At 37.0% G+C, this 15,053-nt stretch overlaps 1 protein-coding gene across 2 annotated transcripts in view; it reads right to left on the bottom strand.

Moving 5' to 3' along the window:
* Positions 1-497: 497 nt before the first annotated feature.
* PLCL2 (phospholipase C like 2) overlaps positions 498-15,053 on the bottom strand; it is a 106,668-nt gene continuing 92,112 nt past the window's right edge. Inside the window, exons 6-7 of one of the 2 annotated variants that reach the window (XM_061351049.1) lie at positions 10,333-10,442; positions 498-1,495 (exon numbers count right to left, since the gene is read on the bottom strand). In XM_061351049.1, the coding sequence (XP_061207033.1) occupies positions 1,316-1,495; positions 10,333-10,442 (290 nt within the window). In that variant the 3' untranslated portion in view covers positions 498-1,315. The remainder of the gene's footprint in view (positions 1,496-10,332; positions 10,443-15,053) is intronic. The other variant, XM_061351050.1, reaches the window with a different exon arrangement.

Raw genomic sequence — 15,053 nt, 5'->3', positions numbered from 1 at the left:
TACACCGATGTTCTTGGTCAGAGCTCCACTGACATTTACAGGATGTTATAAATATAAATATAAATATTCATTACAATCTGAATGCAATCTGAATTGGTTAAAAAAATAAAGATCAGTGTAGAATATATGTCTTGAAGACCTCTAATTGAAACAATCCTTTTCAACAGACACCACCATCTTCCCTTTTCCCCCACAACCGAACAAAAGCTGCATTTTGATCTCTGTAGAATTTTTTCTTCAAATTTATTAGCTTCTGTAATTATATAGTCCATTTTATTGTTAAATCAGAAACAGTAAGAGAACACTCTAGGTTGGTATAGTATTTTACAATGAGCATATCAGCTACAATACCTTTACCTAATGTTGTCAGAAAACCAAAACCAGAACAGAACAGCAATATTTTTTCTCTTGGTTTTTTTTTTTTTTTTTTTTGACAAACCTGCTTTTTGAGATATCACTTATTCTGTAAGGAAGAAAATACTTGAAAAATAAAAAAGTTAAAATTTAGTTAAAAGCTTTACTTGTCTGGGAGCAATCTCATAAAACCTGTTTTAATATGAGCACTTCACAAAATGAAAAACTATTTACAATATCTTGCTTGCAGTTTGGTCACATTATCTACACACATTTGCAGAAGATCTTAGGCAAAATAGGTATGTATCTTCTGACACATGTTATCAGATTGATTGCACATTTTCCTTTTACGTAATGGCTCTCCTATAGTGCACTGAAGTCAGTGATCACTGTCTAATTACATTCTCATTTTAATTTATGGCTCAACAATAAAATGAATACCACTTCAAACCCAAATATCTGAGCTGCTGAATTACATATAATGTGAAACATGTGGATTCTACTTTTTTGCGCCTGATTTTCAAGAGAATAATTCACTGCACCAGCACAGTTAACAAATTGTGCAAAGAAATAAGGGACCTGTGCATCCATTTCATTTGAAAATCAAGGCATCTTGTCAAATTCCATCAACTGATTTCCCACTAGTTACAGCTCATTTAAAAAATGCTCATTTGCCTATGGCACTATAATGAACTTTTCAGCACGCTATTACTGAATTACAGTATCTTTTACATATATACTATATTTTGGCCAATAATGTAATTCCCATGTTACACAATATCATTGCCTTCACAAGCAGAGTTGCTACATACATTCACAGTTTCGACAGATTGTAATTAGCTTCTCCAGTTGTGCTTTAAGATTCCAAATATTTTCCAATAGTAAGTGCAAAGCAAATGTCCAATGCAGCTACAATTGGTCGCAGAGTTATAAACTCCATAATTACGAGAAGAGCATACTCTCATTCTCCATTTTCATCACCTGCTTTTTCAGGTATGACCTCCAGACTTCGACGGGGCTTTGAGATTTCTGCATTCTCAGTGCCTGGCTTATTGAGTCCACACGAAAGAGTGGCATAATGGATTTGTTTCAGATTCTCCAGTGCTTCATTTTTAGCATATTTGAGAAGATCAGCTTGTCCCTATGAAAAAAAAAAAAGGCAATTAAAATACACAATTGATAATAAGATTCTCTTCCCCCCTCCTCCCTTCTGTTTGTTTCAGATTAATGGTACAGTTGTCCTCTTAAAAACAAAACAAAACAAAACAAAAAACCAACTATAAAACCACCCTATCCTCTCCCCCAAAAACCCTAAACCAAGTATCAATATTGGATTGCTTGACACTAGAAAGAACCAAGCTTTTTGCTTTCTCTGGAGCCAAACGGTTGCATAAACAAAGGGAACAGTATCATTTCTACCTAATGGTTTTCAGGAAAGTAATCTGTGCAGTATTTATAATCCACAGGGGCTATAAATGTTTCTGCATGAAGAAATTGTGAAGGCTGATTTTAATACTTCAGGGAGTCATTCAACTGTTTTGGTTTTTGGTCCTTAGAGATTTATTTTTTTCCCTAGCAATGTGATTCATTCAATAGTAGCATGGTAAAGGATCAATGTTTGTCAAAGTGTAAAATACAAAAACACAGCTTGGGAACCGACATATAAAAAGGACAGTGATGATAAAGACTTCACAGGGTTGTCTGCAGCTCAGCACTATTGTTATTCCTCTTTACTTGCACTCTTACTCTTCATGGTAATTAAGTTTTAAGTAAAGGTGTAAGAGAAACTGTCCCAGACAGGTGATTTGGCTCTGTTCTGCACCATTATCTACTCCATCTCTTCGTGTTGATCAAAGCCCTCTAACAGCAACAGCTCTCATTATCAAGACTATAGACAGCCTTTCCTGCAGCCATTACCTGCCTACCCTGCCCATATGCACATGGTGAGCATGCCTGTCTTACTAGTGCACACAGAACAGTTCACAAACACATGCAGAAAGTCTGCAAGGGCTGAAGTGACTGCACTGTGCCTGCCCTCCTAAAGGAGAACTGCCCCACAGAATACAGAAAAGCAAATGGTACTTCAAAAACACCAGATCTTGAACAGTGTCATTTCCAACTGAAGGGGAGAAAAACACACACACAAAGAAACCAACCTCAGGTACTAGTTTCCTGAGACTGTCAGTTCCTATAATGTCTAGTAAGCTATAAATACTGACTGCACCTTTTCCTGTAACTGGGGTACTTGTGTCTGTCCTGTGTAAATCCAGGCTCCTGACAGACATTTCTCCTGAAGAGACGCGAATCTGTCTTCTAAAGACATAACAGATACGTTGTCTCTTCTCCTTTGCCAAATAAAGCTGAACTCCAACTTTACTTTTTGGTTTAAAAAATGAAGGAGGAGAGGTAGAACAGCAGTTAGCCAAAAGCATGTGCACACTAATGGTGTGATACTTGTCTTACTTCTTTAGCAACTCAGAACATAAATACTACTGCATGAAGTAAGCAGAATTACGCATTTGAGGCACACAAATTGAAAACAAATATTGCTTACTTCAAAGACATAATGCTCCCCCCCCCCTTATCCAAGACTATAATAGCCAAAGTGGGTTATTTTTCTGATTACCAAACAGGAAAAAAAATCTGCAAGTTCACCAATCACAGCACAAGCTTCAGCTAAAGAAAACCATGGCTACTTTGTTAAAAAATCACATATTTTTTTCCAAACTGACAAACAACTAAAGACTAATTTAAAACACTCCAGCAGACTAAATGAGTCATATCTGGAGTGCATCTGTTTCTAGCCCAAGATCCATTTTACATGGATTAGCAGAATATAGTTCTGGAACTTTAATCAAGTTTTTTATTATGGGCAGAGCTGCGAGCAACAGTCTATTAATAAGGTTGCCCAAAACTTCTCATTTTAAAAAAACATGATTTCACAGTTGTTTATGTGCTTGCCAAACTTTAACTACTTAAGCTTATACTTTCTATGCAGGATTTTTGCCATTGGCAGATTTTATTATTATTACTGTTTAATATTACTCTTTACCCTCATCCATATGGTTAATTCACTTCTGAGAATAAAGACAGGAAAATACTGTCAGAATTTTTAAACAATCTTCTATCCTTCCCTCCCTACTCCCACTTGGAGTAGGGACTTGTAATTCAAATTACTTCAGAGGCAGAAAGTAGTGAATCCAGTTATGTGCTTTTAATACACAAAAATCAGATTTTGAACATTAGTACAATTACTCAGGATTTATTCTTGATCATTCTTCATCTCTTGACAGCTCCAGCAATGTGGCAAGACAATGCATATTCCATTCCCACACAATAATGAACACGCACTAGAAGGAAAAGTCAGAGTTGTCCTGTATGGCCTCTCCAAGTTGTCTTACCAGCAACACTTGGTTGCCAGTGCAGGCAGTCCAAAAGACAGACTTGGAGGAGGAGAAGAAGAGCCTGGGGCAGGGACTCTGCAGAGAAGGCAGATGGAAAAAAGGAGGGGGCAAGAGTGATCTTTGGGACTGACCTGGCAAGAAGTCTAGGACTGCAGAAAGCGATGTTGGACTGCACTGTGTAGAGACTAGATCTCACTGAAAGAGGAGATTGTGAAATAGCGAAAAACGAACACAGTGTGACAACACTGAATTTGGATTAGACAGGTGAGTGGAGAAAGGGAAAGATTAAGACAACATTTGGGATTGGAATACAGAAAGAAAACAGACTGACAAAATCCACCATGTTGAAAAGAGCCTGAAAATGATAGACAAGTAGAAGGACTAACAACTCAAAAAGAGTGACAGAGCTTGGTAATGAGACTAAAAGCTGGTGAGAGAGACAAAGGAACATGCAGAGCAGGGAGAAGATTGTAAAATACAATGAAATCAAGTAAGGTGATGAGAAAACAATTCATCGGGAGGATCTCTCCAGGAGGCGAAGAGGGGGCAGTATGAACTGGAAAGTAACAGGGACAATACTGATGAGGGAAGATTAATTTAGTAGACAAGAGAGGATCTGGGATATGGGACTGGATTATTTAATACAAGAGGGGTCCAGATTAAACAAATCTGCCCAAGTGGGATCAAGTTTAGACAAGGGTGAAATAGGAAAATGGATCTGTGTACATTACTCTCTTCTACAACACTTAGAATGAAGTGACTGATTTCTGAATGCCACTGAACTCAGAAAAATGTTTGTGAAACCAACTGTGTTGTCATTATCTGCTGGCATGTCTTGATCCAAAGATGAAACAAGAGCCAATCACTGCTACAGAATATGCACAAGCTCAAGTGAGAAAGGTCTGTGCAACTGATGTAAAGTTCCTAGCTCTGCTGATGTACCATCAGGAAGCCATATGCTGGGGGAAAAAAGCAGTATGCATCTTAAAAATTCAAGTTCTAATCACAGTGAACACTGTTGAACAGTAACATAGTACATCTGAAAAGATAAATACAATGCATCTGAAAAAATTGCCCCTCCCCGCTCCCTGCAATTAAAAGAACTCAAAGACATTCCCTCTAGTTATGTATCAAATATCTCCTGTCCAAGGGCTCTCAAGATTCAATTCTTTACATTCTATGCATTCTGTAGCTCCATAAGACCCTGATTTTCACAGTAGGTGCAGTTCATTTAAAAAACAATGTAATAACTGACTACAAGCTGGAAGACGGTAATATCTCAGATCCATGGGCTATGCAGGTGTTCATCTTCTTACCAGCCCCAGAACTGCTGCAGGCTACTTGCTCTGAATTCATTGAAGCAAATATGAGAAACCTATCAATGGCTTGACCTTTAGTCAAACAGACTTATTATAAGAAACACAAAATCCTTCCCATTCAAAGAAGCAAAGTTGGTTTCACAGACAACTCAATGCTGGGATCTGGAGCAGTCACAGAACCAAACCCATGATTCTTGCTATGCAGAGCTGCCTTGTCAGGCTTTCACCTCACAGATAAGTGTAAACAAATTTAGTCCTTAGTGTTGTCTGGCTAACACACCACAGAACTCAAATTTACCCCTAGCACTGCGGTTAACAGGCAGTTTGTGGTAATTCCCAACTGGGAATAGGACCAACGCAGGCCTCACAAAACACAAGAGAAAACAAAACTGTGAGAGCACAGTTCTCACAGCAGCAGACAGCAATTGCTGTTCCCTTTCCTTCACTGTGGTTAAAATTCACTGACAGAACTGAGTATTATGTAAGTTTGATACCTATTTCATATGTTGATGTTTAAAAGCTTCTCAAACAGAACCAAGCACCAAGCTGTTTTGTAGGCAGACATGAAAAAGACTTTAAAGAACATCAAAGAACAAAAATGATATTCATTCATAAACTTTTAATAAACAACAACCATACAAGATGTGAATTTTAATGTGGAAGCCCAGTTCAATATCCTTCCTACCCCTCTGTCGCAATAGCAGCCTTCCAGTATCCGAAGGCGGCCTATAGGGATGCTGAGGAGGGACTCTTCATAAGGGACTGTAGTGATAGGACAAGGGGTAATGGGTTCAAACTTAAACAGGGGAAGTTTAGACTGGATATAAGGAGGAAATTCTTTCCTGTTAGGGTGGTGAGGCACTGGAATAGGCTGCCCAGAGACGTTGTGAATGCTCCATCCCTGGCAGTGTTCAAGGCCAGGTTGGACGAAGCCTTGGGTGACATGGTTTAGTGCGAGGTGTCCCTGCCCATGGCAGGGGGGTTGGAACTTGATGATCTTGAGGTCCTTTCCAACCCTAACTATTCTATGATTCTATGACAATATCGCCTGCATCAACGATCTGGTTTATTTGTTTGGGGTTTTTTTTAATCAACATTAAAAATCATCTGTTTGGTTTTTTGAAGCTTTTGGCTAAGAGGCAGTGTTTTCATACCACAGCTCCTGAAAGGTAATTTAAGGGTAATTTAAGTCAAACCCAAATTGGTTCCTATCAGTTCTCGTATCTGTGAAATGAGATATTCAGTGAGATATTTCAGTCATTTGGACATAGCATCAACTATGTCTCAGCACAGCTACCTTTATAATCTGGTAAATATTCACTCATGATTTTTGGTTAACAGATTCTTCAGTGAATGCATGAACCCTTGAGATGTAGAGATGACATGTGAAATAACTGCATGAGCATTCTTTCCAAGAGACTGTATCAGTAATGACTGGGCTTTAGCTCAGGTTCCAGGACCCAAAGCTTGTATCAGGAAAAGTAAGAAGCCAGTATCCCTTTCTCAAAGCTTGCTGCTCACTATATAACAATATATACTATAACACAATGCTCCATGCCCAGCTGACATGCTGAGGGCATTTACAGAATCAGGACATAAATGACGCAACTTCCTAACTTCTAAACATGACTTTAATTAAGAACCAGAATCCCATCAGTCCAATATCAAGAGACTAGTAGTTTCAGACATCTAAACTGAACTGCGATGCGGGAGGCTGAGTATATAAAGTAAGAAGTTGCACCCCTATAATTGCCTTGAATGTTCCATTTATAAATACATTTATAAAAATAATGTAGGTGCGGAACCAATGTCATTACAGAGATAATAGATGCCATTAACTGCGTGTCTTGGGATTTCTTTTAAGGGAAAGTAATTCATGTTTTCTAATGTGACATGTCTAAAAGCTCATAGCCAACAAGAAGCATCTAACAAATGCTGGAGTTAGAAGTCCCACCTTCATTCCAAGTGCTTCCATTGAACTCACCCTATGTTTTAGAACAGCTCTTTGTTGCAAAGACTAATTTGAAGATCTGTTATGCTCTTCCTGTGGGCATCTCATATTCTGAGACTCTAGGGTGTTTTTTTTCCCCAAAGTTTTGCTATGCCACAAAAGTCTGCAAATTGTTACATTAGGCTGTTTGTAGGAGTCTGCTGCAACAGCACTTAGAGTTATTTTCTTCCGTCAACTGTATACTCTTTCTGGCAGGAAATGTGATTATCTATGTTTAGAAAAGATGAGAGCCATCAGTCTGCGTAATAACAATAAATAAATTACTAGCAAATGATCTTTCAAATTGTCTATTTGGAAGAGAGGCATATTCCAACACTGTACAATCTCTGTATCTCTCAGATGGGCAGTAAAGTTCACTAAAGCAGACTAAATTTACTGTAAGTCATGTTCTGAAGTTAAACAAATACCTCTATGTGCATATGTGGAGTGCATTAGAACGGGAATGTGTGCACATACATAAATTGGATAGAGATGCTTCAGCTGAATTCAAACACACTATACCAGTAATTTATTTGTCCATATGGCTTCAAATTAGGAAAAATAAAATCCTTTAAAGTTGCAATTGTGATGTGTGAGCACACACGCACACATATAGACATTTAACAACTACAACAGATGTTCTAAACAAAGAGTTCCCCTAGAATTAAGCTGCTTTGTTATTTTATCAATCTTTCCATTGCATCAACTGTTGTCAAAACGTCCCAATTGGAAAAAAAAAAATTAACAATCAATATGTACCTGGAGGGTAAAATGTAGCTTAATTGGTTTGGAAAATACATCAGCTACACCATGTGAACATTCTATGACTCCTCTGTGAGGGAGCTGAGGGTGGCACTCAAGCAGAGTTGCTTAGTCTGGCTGTTCAGAGCCACACAGCAATTCCTAAACCATAGCCAAGAGACCATGTAAAATACTGCTCCTAATTACAAGAATAAAAAGTTAAATCCATCTAAGCACGGCACTGCCTTAGACATGTTGGCTGCTCAACTGTCTTGCTTGTGGAACAGCAAAATTTGGGACCACTAAATAGACAGGGGTTTATTTTTGTGCTGTTCAAGAGGGAAGTTAATTTGACACAGACATGGAATTCAACAGAAAAAAGAAGTTTCAACAGAAAAAAGAAGTTTCTTCTTCTCAGACTGTCACTCTCCTGATCAATTTTCATTTTAAAATATGTGGGCATTCACTTTCCATCCCTGTCCTCACATAGTTTTTAGAGAACTGGCAAAATGGAAATGCAAAAACATCATCATTAGATCAAAATTATGACTGCATAATGTCTTTTTCTCCGGACAGGAAGAGTAGCAATGTAGAAACTGATAAACATTTTCTATTTAATTATGCAACACAAGAGAAGTTATTTCTACACCCTACAGGTAAGAGCTAGGAGTAAAAAACCTTGATGTGTTAGTTCAAACAAATCATAACCTACAACTTTCTGTACATCTAAATGTGAACAACAGCACTTAATAGATGACTATGTATGAACTGTAAATAACTTTTAAGATGTAGCAACGTGCCAAAACTTTCTGTAACACTCCTGTTAAAGTTTTTATAACAGACTGATTAAAAACCACACAAATTTATTTTTTTTAATAAAGTATTCATTATGGGACAAATTGCACCTTCCTACAGAAGGGACTTCATCCTGAACGTAGAAAAAAAAAAACCTAAGTCAATGTTGAGGTTTTCTCAATAATCTCTCCAAAAGCAAGGCCTTCTAACTCCGTAATTACATTAATCCTAAGGATATGCACAAAAGCCCTTCAGTGCTCTGAAGAGCCAGATCTGCCACATGGGTTCTTCGATTTCTAGTTCACACAGAAATCATGACTTCACATTTCAGTCACTTATCAACCTCAAACCTCCTCCCCACCAACCCTTATGTTCTGAATGGAAAGTAGAGATGAAATACAAGTACTGCTGTTTCAGGCAATGTTAAAGAGCTCTGCCTGTCCAACCTGGTATCTGATGCCTTTGACAGAAGAGTAAAGCGGTAACTTAGTTCTCTGACATTTGCCCAAACCCAGTGAACTGACTCCCCTCCTTTCTATTCCCTAAGTAGCACAGGAATGGTACTTGACACATCCCACGCAGGTATGTGTTCAGGAAACTTCACTCTAATGAAGTGACAGTCTGCTCCTTCTACCTATAAGTAAAACCTGTATGCATACTTTTAGAATGTATTAACAGTATAAACTGTAACAAATTTTGCCTCATTTTGATTCTCCTCTGCATTAGATCTGTGCAGTACAGCACAAAGGGCAGTGCAGAGCACCAAGCAACACCATGAAAAGCTGAACAGCTGAAACCAGCATGGAAACCTTGAGAAATACATATACATTACTGCTTTTCTGTAGTAGTTCACTGTAAGAAGAGGTGATAGGGAATTCTACTTTAAATAAGGACTAACAATAAGAAAATATGTAGGAGAAAATAACTTTATAATTAAAACAGGCTTTATAGTTTAACGTAGTGAGGAAACTTTTGATTGAGTGGGACAGAAGAACTCATTAGTGCATGTAAACGCAAAACTTGAGTAATTTGGGCTAGGAAGATAGTGTCAAGGGAATAAATTAATGGAGGCAGTTTTGCTATCTCTATAAATTTGCCTATACTCTGCTGAGATGAAAGACCAGCGATAAGAAACCCAAACTGTTCCACATTCTAGTTTTCTGAGGGTCTCTGGCTAAAGGTATTTTTATACTTCATCATTTATTATGGCATCAAAATGTAAGCAAATGCACTCAACAAAATGCAAAGAGAATCTCTAGCTCATATACACTCAGCTTACTCCAGTCTGAATTAACAGTATAATTTGTATGTATCATTACTCATCATTCATCACTGACTGCAGCAGCAACACCTTCCCTTTTGTTTTTCAGTAACAGCATTAACCTCAGCACTTTTTCTCCCTTCCAAATCACAAAGCAGGGTTTAAGCAGCAGCATAGCTTCTTCCCAGCACAAATCAAAACTTAATTGTTTCACCCATGTATTTCAGACTACAGCAGATCCCGTTAACGTGAAAAGGTTGTAAGAAGAAAATGTCACGCAAACTAAATGAAACAACCCCACAACAATAAAAAAGAAGAAAAATCCACATTGACAGCCTGATGTTTTCAAGTTATATAAATTAAACTGAACATGGTTAAACTGTGACACAAAATAATGACCAGTAAAAATATCAGAATGTCAGCTGTGAATGGAAAAACACAGTAACTAATCAAAGGAAGACACATTACCTTTAAAATTGTAATGTTCCATGTAAAACTTTCTACTGATTTTTGCAGTTTTCTTTCTTTTAAGCCTTCTCTTGCTCCTATATTGTGCAGGTTTTCATGAAACTCCATTGCTGTAGAGAATAAAAGAGGGAGGAATACAGTACCTATTTTAACACATTTTTTTGTAATCACAGTGATAGTGATTCGAAAGTAGTAAGGCAAAAGGACAGTGAAAAACACTCAGAAATTTTATTCTTCAAGCGCAAATGTATCTGATCTAGTATGTGCAACAGTATAAACATGCCAACATACACAAATCTCTCTACGCCAAAATCCACACTGAAGTACCTGTTGGTTCACTGCCATACAAAGATGGAGCAAAGCAAATATTTGCTATACAAAAATACTGTTTAAGCACAACTGAACTTGTTGCACCATATGTAAAATCCTTTTTGTGAGTTGCTATAGGATGGAAACAGTAATTTCATGAAATACTTCATCCTGACAGATTTATTTTGTGCCTTGCTCTTTTATGCACTGAATTTACATCATAGTTGTCCAGCTAACAGCTTACATGCTGCGGCCAGCCCAAGAAGTAACCTTCCCACCTTACCCCTGAGGAGACAAGGAGTAACTGTGAAGGAGGACTACCAAGTGAACTGCTAAGGACATTTTACCACACCCACGTAAAATGCTGTTTCCACAAAACTCATATCTGACAAACTTAAAACCAAAAATTTCTGGCAAAATTCATATTAGCTTGAACTAAACATTGAGTAGAGTGACCAAAGCTTTCATTTTAACTCATCGCACTGCACAGATGTAAGAAAAATAACTTGCTTTCCATGCTGCTGCTACAAGTCATATAAAAATAAAATTTAAATGGCCTCCTTCATGCAGGGGAAGCAAACTGGCCTTCCAAGAGTACACACATCAGCCCGCCATGGATTACAGCAACTCTCCTATGGAAGTCGTACGTTAAACCAAGCTCTCAGAATCTCCATCAGGAAAAACATAAAAGGCATTTTTGAGGGCAAAGGCTGGCAAAAGGTTGCGACTTACACCTATGAATGTAAAATCAAGTTATAAGCTTAAGTAAAAACTGTAACTAAGTTGACTGCGATCTTCTATTTGCCCAGTGAATGTATGTGCTTCGAAATTTACGTGTAATTTACTATCATGGAAGACGCATACGAACTCGCAGGGGCTGTCAATCCTACAGTGGATTGACTTTTAAGGACTTTTTAAGGTACCTATTCTTTGTAATCTTTCTACCTGACACTCATGTCTTGTTATGAAATTCAACTGAATGTTTTTTTTGTACATTCCCTTAGCTCAATTCCCTTAGCTCAGGCCAGTGTGTGTATATATATATGTATGTGTGTATACATATATATATACACACATTAAAAAATTATTCATAAATTCATTTAGAAGAAAAGATTGTTCTTTTTAGCTTTTCTTAGTATTTTAATTTTTACTACAATGAAAATAAATGCCAGATATTTTTCCTGCATTAAACTACTCTATTGTTTTTATTTCAAATATTTCTCCATAGCTCTAGCTCTGCCTCTATAGTGCAGCCTCAAGTAAACCATTCATCTTTTATTCTCCCCAAACAGATTTCTAACCAGGTGAGAAATTGAAGTTCATTCATCCATCACTATTTCCAAGTATCCATTTCCTGTTCACATCATCCAAAAAATAAACTTCCAATATGATCATGGAAAGATTAGGCACAGATCCATACTTACAACATTACAATTCTAGAGCACCATGAAAATACAGAACCCTAAATACTGAGACTATATTGCTAAATTTTGGAGCTCATTCATCCCAACTATTGTAACTCATGTAAATACACTACAATATATGTAACAAAATAGGAATAGCATGATTTAACAGCAGGGTTTTAAACTCAATACAATCCTGCTAACAAATTTTCCCAATCATAACCAAAGATTTCACAGTGTATCTTTCTCCTCTGCAGTACACTTCTTTAAAGCATCCTGATAAGCAGTCTTTCAGTATTTCCAAATCACTGTTTTTTCTCCTTCAGTGCTGAATCACATTCTGGTTCCCCAGTGAATGCTGATTAGTTTGAATTTCATGATATCTCAACTTTTCCCTCTCGCTCAGCCCCTCTACCCTAACCCTGGAACACACAAGCTAGATAGCTTTAAAACTCCTTCATCCCTTCTGGGAATACTTTGCCATTCAAGATGCTCTTTTGAAATTTAATGTACAATTCTTTTCTCCCATTTTCAATAACTTCAAAGAGCATGAGAAAAAGGGAAGTGCTATAAAGCTGATCAATGCAGTAAGAACCCTGTATCATGTGAGAAGACTAATAAAAACTTGCTTGGTTAGTCTAGCAAAAAGAAAACCAGAAGAGGAGTAATTGTTCCCTAGATACAGATCAGTCAGGTAAGACCTTGGACATCAAAGAATCATTTCAGTTAAAGGACAATATCAGGATGAATATTTGTCTGTAAAATTGGAATTTATGTAAAATTTATAACCATTGTAGATGTGGTTCTGTAAGCAGCCTTGAAAAGCACAAAATTACTCAAAAAACTCATATTCATTTTAAAATAGAGCTGACATGATCGATTTACAAAAACTGTGCCTGGAAGTAGAATTCAGGATCTCCCAGCCCTGTGTTTCCTCAACCAGCTGCATGGTGATCTCTCTAAATAGTATTACATGGAAGACCTCAAACCTGCATTAACTTATGCTTAGCATATTCTGAAGGAATATTTCTGTTTCTGAACTAAACAAGGACTGATGACAGTATAGAAAGTGGGGTGTCTTACTGCTATGACATACTTTAATAACAAACTTTTTCTTCCCAAATAAAACATACAAGGCAATATAACAGTCTTGACAGGCTAATAAGAATTCTGAGCCATCACTTCTCAGAATATTCCAGATTGCAGTCTTAGCTGTATTTTATGGTCCTGGATTCTCAATATTTTAATTATCACAAACATATTCAGCAGATACAAAACCTTTCATAATTTACAATAGGCATGGTATTGTTTTGCTGACACTTGAAATGCTGGAACACGGAAGATGCATTTCTATTGCTGCCCTGCATGCTGTTGAAGAGCCAACACTGTATTTTGAGGTGAAAAAATAATTTGGAGATTTATGTGAAAACCAACATTGTTTATATATATATATATATACACACTACTGAAATTTACTTGTCTCCAACCGTATTTAGCTTAGAAAAATCAGGTTTTTTTATTTCTTCAAAATGAAATAATGCCATATGAAATTCACTATCCTTAATGACAGACTAGAAATAACACCTATTTAAAATTGGTTAGCAATTCCTCCCACTACTGGGCTTTCACTGCAGTTTCAAAGTAGTATATGTAAGATACTGATTAAAAAGTGACATATAAAGCAGATGAAGTGATTTCTGCTATTTTAAAACTAATTAAGAAGCATATACTAAAAAGGTAAGTCGCCTTAAGTCACTGAGCTGCATGTATTTATATTTTGGGTTTTTTAAACTGTAAAATATGTATTTTCTTTTTTGGAAAACTCTGATGATAACTACATGTTTATTAAAATCAAGATGTGAAAAGAGACCAAAACATAGAGAGTTTGAGTACATGTGTGTAAGATAAGAAGGAGTTCAGACTGTTTGGAAGACTGCAATTTGTTGACTTTTCTAAGAGTTATTATCACAAAGCCCTGGAATACAACCAACTGAAAGCTGAGTTCCTAATTTTTAAGGAGCCTTTAGCAAAACAGTGAGCACAACACTTGTTATACTGTATTTCTTTGATGAAGGCTTTCTTGCCAAGAGCATGATTTCAACTAGCTGAGACACAACTACGCAGCAGGTAGGCTTCTCCTGATGCAGGCTTTTTTCTCTTAAAAAATACCTTAATCGAATAGCACAAGGGTAAAACTTTGGCAATAAATGTGTTTACTGAGTAGACCTAATATGAAATTGGTAGCAAACCATAATATGAAATTGGTAGCAAACCATAAAATACATGCTGATAATACTGCAAGTAAGCACTTACCTTCAGTCAAACCAAATATATTTTATTTCATTCTTGGTAGAGCACTTTGGTTTAGAAGGAAATAAATTATTTTTTAAAAGAGTAATAAGTAATAAAAATAAACATTAAATATTTTTTTAAATGGAAGGAAAATACCATACAGCTCTCAAATATGTACACTCATATAATCATAGAATAGTTAGGATTGGAAAGGACCTTAAGATCAAGTTCCAACCCCCCTGCCATGGGCAGGGACACCTCACACTAAACCATGTCACCCAAGGCTTCGTCCAACCTGGCCCTGAGCACTGCCAGGGATGGAGCATTCACAACTTCCCTGGGCAACCTATTCCAGTGCCTCACCACCCTAACAGGAAAGAATTTCCTCCTTATATTCAATCTAAACTTCCCCTGTTTAAGTTTGAACCCATTACCCCTTGTCCTATCACTACAGTCCCTAATGAAGAGTCCATCCCCAGCATCCCTATAGGCCCCGTTCAGACACTGGAAGGCTGCTAGCTTACTAAGTTTCTGTGAATAATTTGCACAGATAGATTTGTTCTTTCCAAGAAAAAAATCCAAGAAAATAACTTATACATTAAAATATTTCTTCCTACACTGCGTAGGTTAAATGGTGATACAGGAAAGAATTCTAGGAAATTAAGCTGCAAGTACTCATTTCCACATATAAATATTTAATCTGCACATTCAACTGCT

Source organism: Neopsephotus bourkii, unplaced genomic scaffold (genome assembly GCF_033783945.1).
Source record: "Neopsephotus bourkii isolate Nb327-2 ecotype Australia unplaced genomic scaffold, CSIRO-AGI_Nbou_v1 NB_549, whole genome shotgun sequence".
Classification (NCBI taxonomy): domain Eukaryota; kingdom Metazoa; phylum Chordata; class Aves; order Psittaciformes; family Psittacidae; genus Neopsephotus; species Neopsephotus bourkii.
The sequence above is the reverse complement of the archived record's forward strand: the minus strand, read 5'-3'. Positions and strand labels throughout refer to the sequence as shown.